Raw genomic sequence first — 20,506 nt, 5'->3', positions numbered from 1 at the left:
CCCTGGCCTGGCATAACCAGCCTCGCCAGGGCACCGGAGAGAAACAGCAGTCTCGGCTCCATGTCCTCAGTCAGCTGGGACACAGCCTTCCCTGGAGCGGAGGTTGGACTGGAGCAGCCCCTCCCAGAGCCGGGAGGCCGGGGAGCCCTGCTGGAAGGCCCTGCATCTCCCTTGTTCATCCCAGCTGCCTCCTGCCAAAAAGCCACCGGTCCCCAAGGAGCTGCAGGCGCCCCCTGAGACTGGGAATCTGGCACCCCCAGAACGGGGGTAAACTGAGGCAGGAGCCACTGAGCAGGCTTGGAGAGGGCAGACCTACACTGTAAGAGGTGGGTGAGCTCGGGGTGCCCTGAGCTCAGGCCTGTTTGCCCTTTGGACATAAGACACCTTTATGTGATGTGTACAGCCCACGTGCATGCTGGGTAGAGAGCAGGAGAGGGGACGGTGGGCAGGATGCCCCCAGGTAGGGCCCATGTCCCTTCAGGAGCTCTGGTCGAGGAGGGTGGCCTCAGCCACGCTCACTGCTGACAATGCCCCATCCTCATCTATAACGCATTCATTGCCCTCCTGCAGCCTGCCAGCTGCTGAATTGGAGGCTGAGACGCCACCACAGACTTCACCCAGCAAAGCTGCCTGTTCTGGTAGAGCGTGGGTGTCAGGTGACCGGCGTCCTGGTTTGGAGGAGGCTGGGTGCAGGCGTGCAGGCACACTGGGCCCTTTGTAACAGGCGACGAGCACGGAGGAGCCAGTGACCTGCGGGATCCGGGAGCAGAATGTTTCAGACCAGATCAGCACGCTGGTGAGCTTGCAGATGAGCAGGAGTAGGGTAGAGTTACGTAGGGGAGGTGCAACTGTACCTCTCTTTGAAGCTCTCTGGGTGTCGGGCAGGGAGCTTGAGATGGCACGTCGTGGAGTTCTCACTACAGGAGTGGCGAAAGATCACAAATTCACAATCGTGTGTTGTCTTGGTTGTCTAGACTTAAGAACTGTAGTAACAGAGGACGGTGAAGGGCTGGATGTGGTAGTGCACGCCTGTAATCCCGGCACTCAGGACTATGAATTTGAAGACAGCCTCAGCTCCATAGAGAGACCCTGTCTCCCCTGTAGGTGTCTACTGAGGGTTATGTTGGGGTTAGAACGGAAGATGGAGACAGAGTTCTTTTGGTACCTTGGTGGTCTCACACAGCTGTAGCGACGGTTACACTTGGGGGAACGTGAGCGGGCTGGCACACAGTGTGCTGCTGAAACGCCTTTGCTCTCAGCTCTGGCCTGGTCTCCCTCTGACTCCAGCGCAACCCTGGCCTGCTCCCCAATTCCACTGTCACCATGGCCAGTGTGGGGGAGACGCTTGCTGGGGCTGTAGGGACAGGGCAGAGGACCAGCAGATGAGGCCCAGGCAGCGGCTCGGGCAGCCCGAGGACTCCCTGTGCCCCAAGTCTGGAGCTCTGGGGCATCAGGTGGGGGGGCATAGCAGGAAGAGGATGAATGGGGAACCCACTGTACCCCAGGGTCCTCAGTGCGGCACCTGGCCCATAGCAGGTGCCCAACAAACACTTGCTAGTGAATGAATGGGGTCTCATCTCCTGCTTCCCGGCAGGGGGTCTTAAGCCTGTCTCCAGGGGTACAGCACGTGACCAGTGGGTTCCCCATTCATCCTCTTCCTGCTATGCCGCCCCCACCCCCACCTGATGCCCCAGAGCTCCGGACTTGGGGGGACAGGGAGCCCTTGGGCTGCCCAGGCCGCTGTCTGGGTCTCATCTGCTGGGCTTCAGCGCATGGACCTGATTAAGGAAGGGCCAGGGAAAAGGAGGAAGAGCAGGGGAGGGAGGGGAGGAAGGTGAGCCCGGGATAGTCTTCAATGGAGGGGTTCACTGAGAAGATAACCCTTCAGCAGAGCCCTGAAATGTGCATCTGTGGCCAACGGGGGTGGGGGAAGGTAGGGGGCGGTGAGGGGAAGAGGTGGGGGAGTGGGAACAGGAGGCCCTGAGGCTGGAGAGCCTAGGATGGCCAGCTATTAAGAAGGGGTGCGTCTCCTGAGCCCCCCTTCCTTTCTCTTCTCTGCAGTGATGTGCCCGAGGGCACGAAGACTTTTGGGGTCTCTGGGAGCTCTGGCGTGGAGGTCTTCACGGTCCACGGCCCCTCACAGGTGACAAAGCCCGCAGGCAAGACCCGCTGGCCCCTGGACAGCGATACCGGTGTGCTTGTCTCCGTGGACACAGCCAGCAGGGATTTAGATGACCTCCAGGTGAGCGCCCCTCCACAGAGCCCCCTTTCACGACACCCCCACTCACAGACCGCTCCATTCAACCCAACCCCACCAAGTTTAAGTGGACACCCATTCGGCCTGTCCACAAACCACACCCCTACAGAGAATGCTCCTAACCTCGCTTAATCCCGGCCTTCACCCCTGTGTTCACCTTACACCCCGGGAGGGCAGGGGGTCCCACCAGAAGCCCCCCCTGTACACGGAACTCTACAGCAACAACATGTGCCCACATCTGCCCCGGCCCCTGAGCCCGACAGCGCCTTCCACTCCTGTGGAAACGGTTGTCAGATCAGACAAAAGCCACTGTCTGTGAACATCCCCTGGGGGGGTCCTGCTGCACCCCCCCTCCGCAGCCCTGAGGCCGGGCTGTACCTGGCTCCTGGCTGTACGCTCGCTGCCTCTAAGCAGCCCGCTTGGCCCTGCAGGTGAAGGTGTCTTACTTTGGATCTCAGGAGGGCCGGGCGCTGGGCCACGGTGTGCTCTACCTCACTGGTGTGGGTGAGTGCCCCCTCCGTGCTGGCCGGGGGGGTGGCAGCAGGGGGGTCACAGCACAGCTCTGAGGAGGCTCGGCCTGCGCCCCCCAGCTGAGGACGCTGAGCCCTCCCAGTTCATGTCCATGTTCAAGGCCACCTGTGTTCCCGCACCGGAACCCCAGGGCCAGCGACACGGGGCCTCTGGAGGGTGGGGGATGGGCCCCAGAGCTGGACGTCGGGTCCTCCCAGAACTTGGAGATCTGGACATTGAGGGTGCAGAGATGGGAACCCCTCTCCTCCCTTTCCAGATGTTTCTCTTGATGTGGACACACACCGCACAGGCAAGGCAAGGAAGAGCCGGACTGACAAGGTGAGACCTGCTGGCCTTCTTTTAGGCCATAGGACTGACCTCGGGGTGGACAGGGCCCTCCCTGCAGGAGGATAGTGAGCCTTCAGACCCTTCCAGGCTGGCTCACCGGGCACAGGTGCGCATTCACCTACACCAGGTTATTGATGTGCTGTGTGGCGGTTGGGAAACAGCTTGCCCTTTCTGGTCTCTCTTGTGCCAGCTTGGAATTGAGATTGCTTCTCTTGCTTGCTCCCTTTTCTACTTCTTTTTGTGGGGGGAGGGAGTGCTGAATTGGAATCCCTGAACATGAAGGGTGCTGCACAAGTAGTCATGTGACCGGGTGGAGGCTGCGCTGGTGTCCAGCCCCAATTATATTTCCCCCCCGGGAAGTGTCTGGAAGCTGTGTGGAGGGGTGGGAGGTCTGGTATGTAGGTGGAGACTGCAGAGAAGCAGCCTGGATCATGGGGCTTTGTGAATGGGCGGAGGGGGGGGGTTGTGGGAGCGGGGCGGCCCGCATGGCTGCGCAGGTTGCTCACTGCTCATGAGAACATGCCCAAAGCGGTCAGTGCCCTGCAAACCCTGTCCTGGTTCCCCGCAGAGGGTGGCAGCCTGCCTGTCCTCCTTCTGTGACCTTGGGGGGGGGGCGAGACCCGTGAGGGTCTTTGGGGGACATAGGATGGGGGACGCCAGACTCGCAGGCGGGGCTTCAGCCATCTTCCTCCCTCAGCTTGGATTTGAGCAGGATGCCGGGCATCTCTGCCCCAGGCCCCGGAGAGTTCTGGGACAGAGGCTGTGAGGGCCCCCCAAGACCTCTGCAGTCCCCCACCCTCCTGATGGAGCAGCGACCTACCGCCTGCTGGGCAGGGCCAAGGTGCAGCCGTTTCTGCCCCTCCCCTGTGTGTGGCTGTGTGTGTACATTGTCCACTGCGCAAGCTGGGCGCTCCCGCCCAGCCCAGGTCCAGGCCCTTCCTTAAACCTCCACGTACACCTGGGACTCAGAGGTCTGCAGGCTGACCACAGCTGCCCGGGTCCGGTCCAGGCCCCTTCCTGGAGACCCGGGGTCCCCACTCACCTCAAGCCTTGCTGATTTGCCACAGAACGCCTGGTACTGGGGCCCTGAGGGCTACGGGGCCATCCTGCTGGTGAACTGTGACAAGGACAGTCCTCGGTCCAGGGATCCGGACCTGAAGCACAGTCAGCTGACCTCCCTGGACGGTAAGGGACAGGAAAGGTGCTGGGCGTGGCAAGGACAGGCAGGGGAGGGTGGACTCCAGGAGACCACGCTCAGCTGGGCAGCAGGAGCTCACGCCTTTAATCCCAGCTACTCAGGAGGCTGAGATCCGAGGACCGAGGGTCGAAGGCCAGCCTGGGCAAGGAAGGTCTGAGGGTGTGGAGCTGTGGCTCAAGCAGTAGAGCGCTAGCGTTGAGTGGAAAAGCTCAGGGGCAGCACCCAGGCTGGGGTTCAAGCTCTGGTACGGACACACACCCACATGGGGCCACACTTCCAGACCTGCAGGACATGTCCCCCATGGTGCTGAGTTGCACCGGCCCGGACGATGTCTTCCGCAGCCACAAGCTGCTTCTGAAGGTGTCCTCACCAGACTCCCAAAGGCTGCGCGTCTTCTGTGCACGGGGTGAGTGGCCAGCTGCCCCCCTCACCAGCTCCATCCCTGCCCTCCCTCTCCTCTCCTCCCCTTCCTCCATCACCCTCCCCACGGCCCACTGAGATGACTCATTTCCTCCCCCCTGGGCCTCCCCCCTCCCCCCTGCCCCCCCAGCCCCAGCTCCAGCCCCACTTGCTCCTCCCTAGGTGGCACTGCCCTGGACAACTACAAGATGGTGCTGGGGCCCTCTCGCCTCACCTACCACGTGGACCGCCAGCCGGGCGAGCGGGAGATCGCGTTCCACGTGGAGGGGCTCACCTTCCCCAACGCCCACTTCCCGGGGCTCGTCTCCCTCAGCGTCAGCCTGGTGGACACACGGGTGTGTGTAGGGGGGTGGAGGCTGAGGGGCTTGAGGACCAAGTGTGGAGGTTCTGAGGTTGGGGGAGGAGGGGCAGGCTAGAGGTGAGAGGTGAGGAAGCCTGCTGTCCCCCCCTCCCCCCGCCACTGTAGGACCACTGAATCAACCCCTCTTCTGCCCCAGGCCCTGTCCGAGGTGGCGCTATTCACAGACACCGTGGGCTTCCGCATGGCCCCGTGGATCATGACACCTAACACGCAGCGCCCCCTGGAGCTGTATGTGTGCAGGTGAGCCCCCTCCCCCGGTTGTGTGTGTGCAGATGAGTCTCACACACACACACTGGGCAGGACAGCTCTCCTCCAACAATCCAGGCACCCGGGAGAGAGGAGGGCAGAGCAGGTGGCTCTGGAGTTCTTGGCTTCACGACTGGGCAGCTTGGGTCCCCACCGAGGTCACAGCTCCCGCTCCAGCCCCGGCTCCTGCCCCGTCCCATCGCAGAGCCCGGGTCACTGGGGTTTGGCCTGGGCAGCGGGGCCAGGCCCTGCTCAGGCTGCAGGAGGCCACGGGCGACCAGCCTCACTCCCGTGCCTGCAGATAACAGGAGGCCCGGCCTCCTGGGTGCTCCGGGAGTCCAGGGCGGCGTCGGGAGGTCGGACCCCTCCGCGGGAGGGCGGGCCTCCATCCGGAGGTCTTTCCTCCTGTCTGCCGTCCTCCACACGCTGGCCTTCCGCTCAGGGTCCCTCACGTGGACCAGTGGTGGGCAGGGCTGAGGGTCCTCTCGCTGCCACCCTAACTGGTGACATTGGACCCCAGGCTGCCCTCTGGCAACCCTGGGCCGCCTGGCTGGTTTGGTGCTCTGGCCTGGGCCCCTCCCAGGTGCCTGTCCCCTGCTGTGATTCGGGCACACTCAGCCCCGCTCTCACGGGTGCACACGCGTCTCCCAGCCAGCGGCCCGGCTGGTGGCCCTACCCAGGGGCGGCCAGGGCCCCGGGCAGGCTGAGTCGAGCTGTGGTCTTCTTTTGCAGCGTGATGGATCCCCATGGCTCCAACGAGAAGTTTCTGGACGACATGGCTTACCTGGCAGTGAAGGCCAAGTGCAGGCTGGTTGTCTGCCCCCAGGCGGAAAATCGCAATGACCGCTGGATCCAGGTGGGTGAGGGGAAGAGAAGAGCTGGGGTGGGGGAGGGGGGCTGGGCCCCTAGGACGGGGGGGGGGGGGGGGGGCGGGTCCCGGGAGGCATCCCTCCCACCCTGTTCTTGTCCTGCCCCAGGCCAGCTGGGGACACCGATCCTCATCACCTCTGTGGCTCTGTCTTCTCTCCTGCCCAGGATGAGATGGAGTTTGGCTACATCGAAGCCCCCCACAAATCTTTCCCCGTGGTCTTCGACTCCCCTCGAAACAGAGGCCTGAGGGACTTCCCCTATAAGAAGATTCTGGTGTGTGCGAAGGGTAGACTGGGGAGCTCTTGTGGGGGAGGCCTCTTGTGGGGGTCCCTGGTCAGGCCTCACCTGGTCCTTCGAGCCCGGGGAGGGGTAAAGGATACTGGGGTGGGAAATGTAACTTTTATGCAAATGACATGCAGATGCCATGCAAATAGACAACTCCCCATTCTGAGAGGTGCAAAAGAGCAAAGTTCCCCCAGGTAAGAGGCTCTTAGTAGGGGAACGAACAGAGGGGTCAGTCAGCCCTGAGGAGACCAAACCCACTGCAATGAATCTTCAACAGCTCCCTTCTTTCCTTCCTTCCTTCCTTCCTTCCTTCCTTCCTTCCTTCCTTCCTTCCTTCCTTCCTTCCTTCCTTCCCGAAACTAGGGCTTGAACCAAGGGCCTCATGCTCTTGGTAGCCTTTTGGTTAAATGCCTGGCACTCTACCCCTTGAGCACACCTCTAATACAGGTTTTTGCTGGTTCATTAGGGATAAGAATCTCCTGGACTTTCCTGCCTGGGGTGATGGTAAACTGTGATCCTCAGATCTCAGCCTCCTGAGTAGCTGGGATTCCAGGCCTGAGCCACCAGTGCTGCTTCTCTGTAAATTTATCTTCCATTGTCTTTGGGTCAGATTTGCTTGATGTGGAAGCTAAGATTCTCCAGCCTTTTCTGGTCCTCCTGTGTGTGTGTTGGGGGTGCCGGGGACCCCCTGGAACACCACCATTTTTAATCACTGCATTTTTTTATGGCTGGGCATGCCACTTACCGTCCATGCACTTAGGTTTGTTCTTTGACTTTGGTTTTTTGTTTTTTGTCGGTTGTGGGGCTTGAACTCTGGGCTTGGGTGCTGTCCCTCAGCTCTTCAGCTCAACGCGAGCGCTCTACCACTTGAGCTACAGTGCCACTTCCGGTTTTCTGGTGGTTTATTGGAGATGAGAGTTTCACGGACTTTCTTGCCCGGGCTGGCTCTGAACCACGATCCTTAGATCTCAGCCTCCTGAGTAGCTAGGATTGCAGGCATGAGCCACTGGCGCCCGGCTTGACTTTGGTTTTTTTGTTTCTGTTTTTGAACTCAGTGCATGCTACACGTGTGCTCTATCTACTCCTTGAAGCATGCCTCCAGCCCCCTTTGCCTTGGCTGTTTTATCCAGGCTGGCCTGGGCTGGGATCCTTTTACTGGAGCTTCCTGGAGTCACTGGGGATGTCAGGCGTGAGCTACTGCACCCAGACATTAGTTGCGATGAAGTCTTTCAAGCTTCTTCTGTTTTATTTTTTAGTTATTTATTTGGGGTGGGGGGCACGGCTGGCCTTGAACTTGGATCTCTCTATCTCTGCCTTTTCAAGTAGTGGGGATTATAGACTTGAGCCTCACACCCAGACTTCTGGTTCTCTAGATAGGTGCTGCTTGACTTCCAGACACTGGGGACTTTCTAGTTCTCTCTTTGTGGCTGACGTGTCCTTTGTTACCCAGTGTTGGAGGCTAGGCCTTAGTCACAGTGAGCACCGGGGTCTTTCGGGCTGGGGAGGAGGGTATAGGAGGCTCCGGATGCTCCTCCTTTCTGTCCTGACTGCCCCTCCTGCTGGGGCGGGGTCTTGCTCTTCCTTCCCTAGGGTCCTGACTTCGGCTATGTGACCCAGGAGGACCAGTTCTCCGGCCCCTCCAGCCTGGATTCCTTTGGCAACCTGGACGTCAGCCCGCCGGTCACGGTGGGTGGCAGGGAGTACCCACTGGGCCGGGTCCTCATCGGAGGCAGCTTCCCCAAGTGAGTGGCCAGCTTGGGGGGGAGGGGCACGGGGTGATGGCAGCACCCCCAGTTCCCCAGCCTGGGAGGCAGTCTGCACAGGCTGCCTGGACTCCCGGAATTAGAGACTCAGAAGTAGAATCCACCCAAGGAGTGGCCCTGAGGCCTTTGATGCACCTAGTTGGATGAGTGTAATTCGTTACCAATATTGAACACGGCAGTTGACCACAGATTAAAAAGTCAGATCTTGCCAGGCACTGGTGGCTCACACCTGGAATCCCAGCTACTCAAGAAAGAGGCTGAGATCTGAGGACTGTCGTTTGAATCAGCCTGGGCAGGAAAGTCTGTGAGAATTACATTTCTAACTAACCAGCAAAAAGCTGGAAGTGGAGCTGTGGCTCCAGTAATAGAGTGCTAGTCTTGAGTGAAAAAAACCTAAGAGACAGTGCCCAGGCCCTGGACCCTAGACTAGAGCGTGTACACGTGCACATGTGTACACACACACACACACACACACACACACACACACACACACACACACACACAAGCAAGACCTCCTAGCTGTTGGGAAAGCTCAGCAGGGTCCTGAAAGGGGGCAGGACTTGTCGCCATAGCTACAGTCCTGGCAGAAACTCAAAAGGCTCCGCCAGTATCTAGGGCAGGTGGCCGCAGGTGAGGGATGGCTGACAGCATGGCAGCTGGGACCGGGCAGGACGGAAGGCATGTGGGGTTTCGTGTCCAGCCAGCTGCCTCTCAGCTGCCCAAGCAGACAGAGTTCATATTCTGCCTGCAGGGAGCCAAGATTGGAGAGCGGGGCCGGGCTGCTGGGGTCCGGTGGACCCCTCTCCCCACCACAAACCCCCAAGCAGCTTCCTGTCTGTGGGGTTGGCACGGAGCCTAGGTGGGCACCAACTTGCCATCCAATCCCTGGCTGGCGTCTGGTCCCAGGCCGGGAGGAGTCGGAGGATGGTGGGAAAGTCACGGAGCCTCACGCGGGGACCCCACGGGGGCCAGGGCTGGGAATCAGGTGAGATGAGGTTGACTGGCACCAGCCCAGGCACAGAGCTGAGTGCCCCACGCACAGACACCACAGCATGGCCGAGCCTGCCACCCATCGGGACTCAGAGGCCTCCAGACTTCTGGCCGGACTTCCTGTGCCTAGTGGGAGAGACCTGTGAGTTAGGAGCTTGGGCTTTGGAATCAGGTGACCTTGGCTTTGAGTGCCCTCGTGGCTACTTCCCAATGAATGATTAGGACTAAGTGTCCTGTCCAGCACTTACCACAATGCTCTGTACATAATAGGTGCTCAATTAAAAAAAAAAAAAAGACTTCATTTTCTGCCTGGCAGGATTGAAAATCCTAGGGTAGCCAAGTGAGCAGTAGATGGATTTTGAAGCAATGACTTATTTTAGATGCATGCCTCTGTTTCTTGAGCTGTAAAACGGGCCCAGTAGGGACCCCTTCCTCCCCCTGCTCCAGCTGTCTGACCAGGATAAAGAACGTGAAAACCGCCATTGGGAGGCATGATGTAGCTCAGCCCAGGTTGAGCAGGTTGGAGCTCATTGGAGAAAACTTACTGACCACCTTCTATGCGCACCTCCACGCTGTGCTTTACCCAGGCTACCTGACCAAAGCTTGGGGCGGCCCCACGGGGTTGGAACTCCGTCTGTGCCCATTATAGTCTTTGTCTAGTTCAATGACTATACTGTTGAGGCTTCCTAAGTGACAGGCTTGGGGGGGGGGTGGCTGTGGAGGATCCAGGAATGATCTAGGAAGGGTGTCTATAATCAAGTGAAGGAGACAGGGGGGCAAAGCTCCTCTGCTTTCATCCCTTCCCCAGGGGATGAGGGAATAGGGGAGTTAAAGATGTGGCCACCTAGGAAAGTGTTCAGGGAATGGAAACAGCACACATGCAAAGGCCCTGGGGAAGAAACATGCCAGAGACCTTGAAAGAAAAGCAGGGAGGCCCTGTGGGGCTGGAGCTGAGTGTGGGAGGGGCTCTTGGGAGGAGGGAGGAGCCACAGAGCTCAGCAGAGCTCACCTCCAGATGGTAATGAGGGCCACAGAGAGGATTGAAGAAGCTACCTAGTGCCCGTACTCTGGGCACAGAGCAGGTGTCCAACAAATGCACCTCCCTTTGCTCTGCTCTCTTGGGTGCTCTACCCTCTGTGCTTCCCGCTTAGAAGGTTCTTTGGGAAATTCCGACCCCTGGTGGTGGCTTTGATAAGGACTGGCCCTCCTCTGCCCTCTGGTGGTGGAGAGGAGGAGGAGAGGGAGGATTTTGGTTGAAGGCAGGGGCACCATGATGGAGACAGGTTTGGGACGTGAGGGAGGGGTGTCATGGAACCAGAGCAGCCCCTAGGATGAGTCCCCTCCAAAATAGCCCCCCTATACTCTTCAGAAACTTCCCTGGGCAAGCCAGGCCCCACCATGAAGACACATGGGGCTCGGAGCAAAAGCTGTATGTCCTTCAAGCAAGAAGGCAGCGTCTCTGAGCCTGGGCTGTGGGATGGAGGCACCCTGCTCCCCTTGGGGCAGGGAGACCTCCAGGGTGCAGGCCAGTTCCTGGGGCTTCTTCTGCCCCACCCTCTTTTTGTTGTTGTTGGTGGTGGTCATGGGGCTTGAACTCTAGGCCTGGGCACGGTCCCTCAGCTCTTCAGCTCAAGGTGAGCGCTCTACTACTTGAGCCACAGCACCACTTCAGGTTTTCTGAGTGGTTAATTGGAGATAAGAGTCTCATGCACTTTCCTGCCAGGGCTGGCTTTGAATGGTGATCCTCAGATCTCAGCCTCCTGAGTAGCTAGGATTACAGGTGTGAGCCACCGGCGCCTGGCTTAGTCCCTGGGGCTTTGTGGGGTCTGGGATACCCCTTTTGCGACCCAACTCAGGGGTGGCTGCTATGTGTGATGGCCAGCTTTGGACCTCTCCTTTGGGGTGTCCTCCAGATCCCTGCCCCAACCTGGGCTTCTCTGGGTCTTCGTCTCACTCTAGCTCAGCAATGGGCCCCAAGCTAAGCCAGTCAGCACTCGCAGCCTCAGTTTCCCCTCTGGCGGCCCCTGGGAGAGCTGCTGGGAGAGTCCCCAATGCCTGCGTATCTCTTCCCGGCCAGGTCTAGCGGGCGGCGGATGGCCAGGGCGGTCCGTGACTTCCTGGAGGCCCAGCAGGTGCAGGCGCCGGTGGAGCTGTACTCCAACTGGCTCTCCGTGGGCCACGTGGATGAGTTCCTGAGCTTCGTGCCCACCTCCGACCGCAAGGTGCGCCCCCTGCCCCCCCACCCCTCCGCCCCTGCCGGAGCTTCCTCCGTTCTGGCCAGCCTGGGGGCCGGGCAGGGCAAAGCCACCATGCAAGATCAACTCAGCAGGCTCGGCCAGGCTGGGGGTGGGGGGGAGGCTGGGGTCAGGCAGGGTCATCAGGGTGGGCTCAGGGAGGAGGGGCCCCCTGGGGGAACATTCATTCGCTCCCTTGCACAGTTATTTGTAGTCTATTCAGCTGAGTAAACAGGATTGTTCAGAGGCTGAGAGCTGAGGGTCTTGGTTCAAAGCCAGCCTGGGCAGGAAAAGTCTGTGAGCTTCTTATCGCCAATAAGCCACCAAAAATAAATAAATAAATAGCTGGAAGTGGAGCTGTGACTCAAGTGGTAGAGTGCCAGCCTTGAGTGCAAAAGCCAAGGGACAGTGCCCAGGCCCTGAATGCAAGCTCCATTACTGGCACACACACACACACACACACACACACGCACACACACACACACACACACACACACACACACAAATACATAAAATGCTAAGAGTTTACTCAGACCAAACCCATCAGCTAAAAGCCAGGAATTGTCATAAATGGTCATAAATTGCCACCAACTAAGTAGCAAACAGTATTCACTTTAATTCATGCAACCCTCTCAGAAGCCTGTTATTATTTTTTTGGGGGGTGTGTCTGGTTGTGGGGCCTGAACTCTGGGCCTGGGCGTTACCCTCAGCTCTTCAGCTCAAGGCTAGCACTCTACCACTTGAGCCACAGCGCCACTTCCGGCTTTTTTCTTTTTGCTTATGTGGTGCTGAGGAATTGAACCCAGGGCCTCAGGCATGCAAGGCAAGCACTCTACCACTGAGCCACCCTCCCAGCCCTGTTATTATTATTATTATTACTACTATTATTATTATTGTTTTATCGGTCCTATCTTGCAAGTAAGGAAGCAGCTCAGAAGAGTCATTATCCCATCCTGGCTCACACAGCCCGCAGGTGTCAGGGTAACATTCACACCCAGATGTGGGCCCTGACCTGGCAGAGGACACAGGGAGGGCTGCTGCAGCTAGAGAAGGGAGGCCCGAAATCCCACCCAGCCCTGGTGAGAACTCTGATGGGGAAGTGGCACAGGCTGCCTCTGCCAGCGAAGGAGACACCCCAATTGGGTGGAGATGGGAATTGAGTTCCCTGGTAGGCAAGTAGAAAAGGCCTTCCAGGCCGGGAGAACCGCAGAGGCAAAAGCCTGGAGGTAGGACCACCTAGAGGACTGGGAGCTGGATGGAGTTGTAGAGGGGTCTTGTGGCTGGTGGGTGGGCTGGAGCAGGGAAGAAGGGAGTCCCGTGTGCTATCTGCCTCCTGCTGGCTTTGGGGGTCTCCTGTGTACTGAGCCATTTTCTTCCCCCTGTGCCAGGGTTTCCGGCTGCTCCTGGCCAGTCCCAGTGCCTGCCTCAAACTGTTCCAAGAGAAGAAGGAAGAGGGCCATGGGGAGGCAGCCCAGTTTGATGGTGAGTGGCCCCGGCGCCCCTGCCCCGGGAGAGATCTAGTGCTTTTCCCTGCCAGCCCTGGGCACTTTCACCATGTTCCTCTGAGAGCCTGGGGTGGCTTGAGCCATGCCCGCACTCAAAGCTGGGGCCAGCGTGTGGCCGCAGGGCCTGGGGTCCTCTGATGACCTGCCAGCTCAGGGTCCCCGCCCCCAGGACAGGAGCACAGGGAGGAGCCCTGAGCCCTGGGTTCGAATCCCAGCCTCACTACTGGCAGGCTGTGGGACCAATCAGAGGTGTGCTTTGAACCCCCCTGAACTGCTTCCTCTTCTCTTAATTGATGGTGGTAATTAACCCCTTCTAGGACTGTTTAAAGAGTGCTAACAAATTAAGGACGGTTCCCAGAGATGGTGGGCGTTCCATTAATAGGTCGATGGTGGGTGGCCATTAATGAATAGGCCGAGTCCCAGAGTCCCTTCCCGAGGGATTGCTGATCCAGTACCCTGGTCTTACTTGCAGCCAGCGCCAGGCACCCTCAGGGGTTTCCAGCTTGTGACGGAAGGAAATCCTGGCCTGGATTCCGCTGCTCCCTGGCTTCCCTCGGCCAGGACTTCTGAGCTGATAGCTGTTTCTCTCTTGCAGGGTTAAAGCACAAAGCAAAGAGAACCATCAACGAGCTACTGGCAGACAGACACCTCAGGAAGGACAGCCTCCACGTACAGGTGAGGGGAAGCTCCCCTCTGCCCCCGACCAACAAGCCACAGCCTCCTGGGAGAAGCCGGGGGAGCCGGAGAAATCCTGTACAGAGAATACACACTCTGGGATGGTGCGGGCCCTGTGCCAGGCACAGCCCGACCGGGGTGTTCGTTACAGCCACAAGGCCTGCCCGAGCCAGAAACTGCCCAGCTCCCGCCTAACCCCACTGCTCCTTAGCTCTGTGCCATCTCTCAGGCTGCTTGTGCCTCAGTTTCCCCATCTTAGGACAGCCTTGGCTCCTATGGCACCGAGCTGATGTGGCTCGGAGAGGCTAGCCACTTACATCTTAGTGCCTTCTGCGTCCCCCCTTCCCCTCCTCCCTGTGCACTCCGCTTCTCCCCAGAAATGTATCGACTGGAACCGCGAGGTGCTGAAGCGGGAGCTGGGCCTGGTCGAGAGCGACATCGTGGACATCCCACAGCTCTTCTTCCTGAAGGGCGCCTATGCCGAGGCCTTCTTCCCCGACATGGTGAGGCGGGGCCCGCGGGGTCCTGTGGGTGGGAGCTGCCCCAGGATGGATGCCCTGCACACAGAGAGGATTCACTGGGGAGACCGAGGGCCGCCGAGGAGGGGGAGGCGGTGCGGGCCTGCTTCCCTGCCCTCCCACTTGCTCACTGTGAGACCTGGCTACTGGCCTTCTGAGGGCTTCAGTTTCCCCATCTGACAAAAGAAGTCAGCCACAAATCTCCTTAGGGCCGTTCCTGTTAGGATGGCCCAGGATCCTTCAGGGAGCTCAGGCTGAGATAGAACGTTCTCCCAGATGGGCATCTGATGGGAAAGGGGCGCTTCTAGCAGGTGGGGGCTGGAACCTGCCTAAGGAGGGCTGGCCAAGGACATGGGCTCCCACTGAGCCAGAACCCCTGGGCCTTTGGCATGTCCTGTCCACCAGCCACACGTGGCTACCAGAACAAATGCTCCTCTTCTTCCTTCACGCTAGCCATGCGTCAAGAAGAATCATGGAAACATTCTGACAATTCTCAAGGGGGGAAGGGGGGGATTGATTTTCCCCATGGCTAGTCATAACTAGGGGTCACTAAGCTGACACCTGGGCCTGGCCAGAGAGGGCCTCTGAGCACACTCTGGTGCACAGGCAGCCCTCAGCCTAACCCCCAGGACCCTGGGCTTCCTGTAGGACATGGGGGCTTGGACCCCGACCCATGAGAAGCCAGGAAGAAGTGTGGGTCCCAGGCTTCATCTCTGTGTCTTGGCTCATCTGCCGAGAGCCACTCAAGGTGCCCAAAGGCACGGTGTGGAGAGGAGGATCCTGCCCCACCCGCTACTGCAAGCCCCCAGTGTCCTTCCCCAGGGGTAATGGGTCCCTGGGCCAGGCCTGCCCCGATGGCATGGCTCAGGCCTCTCATAGGTGGTACACAGGGGAGACCACATGGACTCACCTGCTTGGCAGCTGCTGGGCAATGAGGGCCAGCGAGGCTGGGCTGCCCACTGCGCTGCCCACTAGACTCGGGAGCCTCCCTGAGGAGCCACAAGGTGGGGTGGGGGCGGAGGGCGAGGGGCAGAACTGTAGCTATGGACACAACAGAAGTATGACACATGGCGACCTCCTCCTCCTCCTCCTCCTCCTCCTCCTCCCCCTCCTCCTCCTCCTCCTCCCCCTCCCCCTCCTCCTCCTCCTCCTCCTCCTCCTCCCCCTCCTCCTCCCCCTCCTCCTCCTCCTCCTCCTCCCCCTCCCCCTCCTCCTCCTCCTCCTCCCCCTCCCCCTCCTCCTCCTCCTCCTCCCCCTCCCCCTCCCCCTCCTCCTCCTCCTCCTCCTCCTCCTCCTCCTCCTCCTCCTCCCCCTCCTCCTCCTCCCCCTCCTCCTCCTCCTCCTCCTCCTCCTCCCCCTCCTCCTCCTCCTCCTCCCCCTCCTCCTCCTCCCCCTCCTCCTCCTCCTCCTCCTCCTCCTCCTCCTCCCCCTCCTCCTCCTCCTCCCCCTCCTCCTCCTCCTCCCCCTCCTCCTCCTCCTCCCCCTCCTCCTCCTCCCCCTCCTCCTCCTCCTCCTCCTCCTCCCCCTCCTCCTCCTCCTCTCCCTCCTCCTCCTCCTCCTCCTCCTCCTCCTCCTCCTCCTCCTCCACCTCCTCGTCCTCCTCCTCCTCCTCCTCCTTCCTCTTCTTCTTCTTCTAGTCTGGAAGATGCAATCTCCCTGTGGTGGGGACCACTCAGCACATCCCTGCCCCTACCCTGTTGTGTCCCATCATTCACACTACAAGCTTTGTGTTGATGAATGCCCTGCATAGCCACCAAGGGCAGACTGCAGGTGGAGGGCTCAGGGTCCAGGAAAGCTTCCCCCATCCCTGGGACAACCCAGGCCCACACCCCAGGGGCTTGAGGGTCCCATGATCATGAAGAGCACCCTGTACCCCCCACCTTGTTCCGCCCCTCCCTTCCATCCACCTGGGGCTATTTCCTCTAGGAATCCTCCACACACCCCACATTGGGGACCTAAGCCAGAACGGCTGCCAGGGGAAACAGAGGTACCATCAGAGGTACACTCCATGTCCCGAGGGCTGCCAGCCCCCTGCCCTGACTCCTCAGCCCCACAGATGACCCCTGACTCTGGAGGAACATGGAGAAAGAGTATGGGTTTGGGCATGAGTTGGGTCCAAGTTCCCTAGTCACCAGCTGGCTGGCCAGCTGGCTGAGTGGCCGTGATGTTCCCCGTGAGGTTTAGTGATAATGCAGCTGGGGCATAGATGTTCAGTAAGCTGTTCAGTAAGCGGGGATGGTGAGCGGCGAGCAGAGACTGCCAAAGGCAAGCGAGCAAGCTGTGTGTTGTGCAGGACCCCCTCACAGCGTAGAGATATCCCAGACACTGCCAGGACACACGCCCTGGCTGAAGGAGACAGCCTGATCTCTGGACACAAGGCTGTTGCCACAGCAGAGTTCTCTGATTGGCCAAGTGTGTGATTGACAGTTCTGGCTGGCGTTAACCTGCCCACCCCACCTCACTGATTCTGTTTCTTCTCTGCTGGCCCTTGAGCACGGCCCGCAGTCCTGCTGGTCAGGATGCTGGCGAGGACCAGGCTGGCTTTGCCTGGCCAGGGCTTGAGTGATATCTCAGGGGCAGGGCCTGGCGGCCAACGCAGCCCCGCTCTTGTCTTCTCGGTCTTCTGCAGGTGAACATGGTGGTCCTTGGCAAATACCTGGGCATCCCCAAGCCCTATGGACCCCTCATCCATGGCCGCTGCTGCCTGGAGGAGAGGGTGCGTGCACTGCTGGAGCCCCTCGGCCTGCACTGCGTCTTCATCGATGACTACCTGTCTTACCACAAGCTGCTGGGCGAAATCCACTGTGGCACCAATGTACGCAGGAGACCCTTTGACTTTAAATGGTGGCACATGGTGCCCTGAGCTCGCGCCTGCCCAGCCCGCCGTCCTGCTGGCGGGGAGCCCCAGAGCCTGCTGGCTGGCTGGCCGGCCATGGGGCACCCTGGACTCCAGGCAAGGGGGACACCCCCCTTCCTCATCCCCAGAGCGACCGGCCCACACCAGCAAGGATGGACCTCCCGCTCCCCTCTCCTCCTCTCCCAGCTCCCCGAGATCCAAGATCACATGCACAAGCATGGGTGTGGGGCTCCGCAGGCAGACCCCACTCTGAATCGCTCCCCCTCAGTTCAAACACCTCCTAGGGTGGAGGGAAATGGCCAGAGGACCTGGGCTTTGGGGTGACGCCTCCCCCACTCCAGGTGGCCTCTGGCTCCTATGAGACAAAATGGGAGATTTGAGGTATCCTCTCTCTAGAGGGGACCCCAGGCTGGGACCTTCTCCCCATCCCCCCAGCTCCCTTCAGCTTAGGTAGGCAAACAAGGGTATGAAACAGCCACACTGAGGACTTGTTTTGTAAAGGAAAAGAAACAGCCTAGTAGGAAATCCCTTTAATCTCTGACTCCATCTTCAAAAGTGCTCATTACCCATGAGTTGAGCCTCTAATTACTAGCTAGCCGCTTCTGGCTAGAAAACACGGAGAGGCAGAGAGGGCCAGGAGGCTGCTCAGAGGAGGAGGACAGGGCAGGAGGGATGGCCAGGGAGGAGGCTGAGGACAGGTGACTGTGGACCAGGGCCCCATGCATCTGGACACAGGTGCCCCCTGACTGTGGACTTTGGACTTGGAAGGCAGCTGGCTTTCCAGATGTGGCTGGGTGGGGGCCAAGATGTTAGCCACAGAAGGCAGGAGACAATTAGGTTTATCTCTGAAGGCGGGGTGTAATTTCCTCTAATGGTCTTTAATTATTCCCCCTCCCCCTGCAGGCAGGGAAGGGGGGGACCTCTACCCCAGGCCCACGCCCCCTCCCAGGGAAGGGCCCAGGGCTGGCGGGAGCAGCTGGGCCCTGGGTGAAGTCAGAGGCCCGTGCTGGCAGGAAGGCTGGCTGGGCTGCAGAGCAGACTTGGGGGTGGGAGGGCAGCCTGCCCTCCCCTCCCCCAGGCTGCAGGACCAAGGCAGGTGCTAAACATTGGAGAGACCCAGATGGAAAAAGCCTCTTGTCAACAAGGGCTTCCGTGCATCTGCAAGGGTCCTGCAGGAATTGGCTACTCTCCTTCTAGAAGGTTCTGTGAGCTCCCTTTTGCCAGCTCCTACTCGAACCAGGACGCCCTCCTCGATGAGCCCATACTCATCAGGAGAGGCTGAGCCATGAAGGAGAAGGAAGCTCAGGGGAGGGGGAAAGGAGAGGGTTGGGGGAAAGACCATGGTTGAGGGGAGTGAAGCTCAGAGCTGCTCAAAATGGGGGGGGGGTTCTGGAGTGGCCACCAGGGCCATGGAGAGGCCCTGGGGGACCAGTCAATCCCTGTCTGATCAATAAAAAATATCAACATGCATTGCTTTCAGTGCCGTCTCCTTGGCCTCTGCCGGCTGGGCTGGGGAAGGGAAGAGGGGAAGTGAGGGAGGGGCAGGGGGAGAAGAGAGGGAGGGACAGGGAAGGGGGGGAGGAAAGTGAGGGACTGGGAAGAAGGAGGGGAGAGTGAGGGATGGGATAGCTGGGGAGCATCACTGATTCAGGAGGAAGGATGGCACATACTACGCGGCCTGGGGCCTGACTGCTGAGATGGTATCAGGAGGGAGAGGCCCCACTTCTTCCTCTCCCGCCCTTGAGTATCTCTTCCATCTGTCTGCGGTTTGGGTGAGAGGGGGAAGAGCCTGGGCCGATGGGCAGCTGGGGGGCTGTCAATCCCACCTAGCAGACTTGGCTCCTAAACCGGAAGATGTCACCCTGAATCTCTGGCACTTGCTGCCACCTGAAGTGTCTCCATTACCACCCCCCCCATACACACTTATTTTAGCTTTTGTTGTAGACTAGGAAGCAAAAAGGTTAGTCCAAATGAACTCGTGTGTGTGTGTGTGTGTGTGTGTGTGTGTGTGGTTGCAACTCAGGGCCTCACATTCACTTGGTTGGATTGCTCCACTGGTGTTCTACCTCTTGAACCACACCTCCAGCCTGACATTTTTCACTGGTTACTTTGGAGAGGGAGTCTGGCACACTTTCCTGCCCAGGCTGTCCTTGAACTACCCACCTCTAGCTCTCAGTCTCCTCAGTGGCCAGGACCACTGGCACCCAGTTCCCCCTCTGACAGCTGACTGTTGGCCAGGGAAGCAGTGTAGGCCTGGGCTACTTCCCGAGGGAGGGACGGGACCGCCGCGGGCCACTTTCCCGGGATGGCTCCTTCCCCAGTGTTGCTCGGAGGCAAGTGAGGAGGGCTGTGTGGGGCTTCTGCCTGACCTCGGCCCTCCCCAGAGCTGACTGGGCCACCGAGGCCATGTTACACTGGAAACAGGGAGTCCTGGACCCAGATGTTTCCCATACGTGGGCTTTACCAACCAGCTGGGAGCCTTGGACAGCACTAGCGAGTCAGCTGAGGTCCAGTCCCCGCCCTTCCTGGCGGTCAGCAGCATGGAGAAGGGAGAAGACTTCGATTCAGCACCTTCTGAGCCCCTGCCGGGCAGGGCAGGGCGCAGGCCTGCCATTATCTCTGCTGGTGCTGGTGACTAGTCACATTTTCTACGGATGAGGAAACTGAGGCCGGGAAAGGGGAGCTACCACCCTCCCAGGGCTGCTTCACTGATGTGTGTGGGAGAAGTCGTTTCCCTTTCTTAGAGCCCTTCCTCTTGTGGTTCCAGGTGGGCCCTGGCCTCAGTTTCCCCACTGGACAAGTGAGCATCTTACTCTGACCTTCTCTGCCCCCGAGGTTTTCTCTCCAGTGACATCAACGGCAGCAGGGTGAATTGAGTTCCACATTGGAGTGCCAGCAGTCTTGGCCACGTCCAAGACAGCTCAGCCAGGCTGGTGAGGCAGGGCGAAGCCCCCTCTGCGTGTGCCATCCAGGCTGTAAGGAAAAGGCTGGCGTTGCTCTAGGCTGGTCAGAAGGTTTTAGAGCCTGCAGGCCTAGCTACACAGGAGGCTGAGGTCTGTCTGAGGATTGCTGTTTGAAACCAGCCTGGGCAGGAAGGTCTGTGAGACTCTTATTTCCAATTAAATGTAAAAAGCCTGAAGTGGAGGTCTGGCTCAAGCAGTGAAGCATCAGCCTTGAGCAAAAAAGTTAAGCAAATCTGCCGGGCACCAATGGCTCACACCGGTAATCCTAGTTACTCAGGAGGCTGAGGTCTGAGAAAGCCAGCCCGGGCAGGAAAGTCCGTAAGACTCTTATCTCCAATTAACCACCAGAAAACCAGAAGTGGCTCTAAGTGGTAGAGCACTAGCCTTGAGTAAAAAGAGCTCAGGACAGTGCCCAGGCCTTGAGTTCAAGCCCCCAACTGATTTAAAAAAAAGAAAAAGTGCAAATCCCTGAGTCTGAGCCACAGTACTGGTGCACGCACGCGCGT

General features: G+C 59.3%; 1 protein-coding gene across 1 annotated transcript in view; it reads left to right on the top strand.

Annotated features, from left to right (window-relative positions):
* Nucleotides 1-18,328, top strand: part of Padi1 (peptidyl arginine deiminase 1) — a 56,164-nt gene extending 37,836 nt beyond the window's left edge. The window contains exons 3-17 of the mRNA XM_070037830.1: nt 2,062-2,242; nt 2,689-2,761; nt 3,045-3,106; nt 4,183-4,300; nt 4,594-4,719; nt 4,896-5,068; nt 5,231-5,334; nt 6,073-6,196; nt 6,376-6,483; nt 8,086-8,237; nt 11,326-11,470; nt 12,871-12,964; nt 13,583-13,662; nt 14,040-14,165; nt 16,810-18,328. Coding sequence (XP_069893931.1) covers nt 2,062-2,242; nt 2,689-2,761; nt 3,045-3,106; nt 4,183-4,300; nt 4,594-4,719; nt 4,896-5,068; nt 5,231-5,334; nt 6,073-6,196; nt 6,376-6,483; nt 8,086-8,237; nt 11,326-11,470; nt 12,871-12,964; nt 13,583-13,662; nt 14,040-14,165; nt 16,810-17,043 — 1,900 coding nt within the window. The 3' untranslated portion in view covers nt 17,044-18,328. The remainder of the gene's footprint in view (nt 1-2,061; nt 2,243-2,688; nt 2,762-3,044; nt 3,107-4,182; nt 4,301-4,593; nt 4,720-4,895; nt 5,069-5,230; nt 5,335-6,072; nt 6,197-6,375; nt 6,484-8,085; nt 8,238-11,325; nt 11,471-12,870; nt 12,965-13,582; nt 13,663-14,039; nt 14,166-16,809) is intronic.
* Nucleotides 18,329-20,506: the final 2,178 nt, after the last annotated feature.

This window comes from Dipodomys merriami, unplaced genomic scaffold (genome assembly GCF_024711535.1).
Source record: "Dipodomys merriami isolate MVZ:Mamm:240054 unplaced genomic scaffold, mDipMer1.0.p SCAF_28, whole genome shotgun sequence".
Classification (NCBI taxonomy): domain Eukaryota; kingdom Metazoa; phylum Chordata; class Mammalia; order Rodentia; family Heteromyidae; genus Dipodomys; species Dipodomys merriami.
Note: the sequence above shows the minus strand (reverse complement) of the source record. Positions and strands in the feature narration are given on the sequence as shown.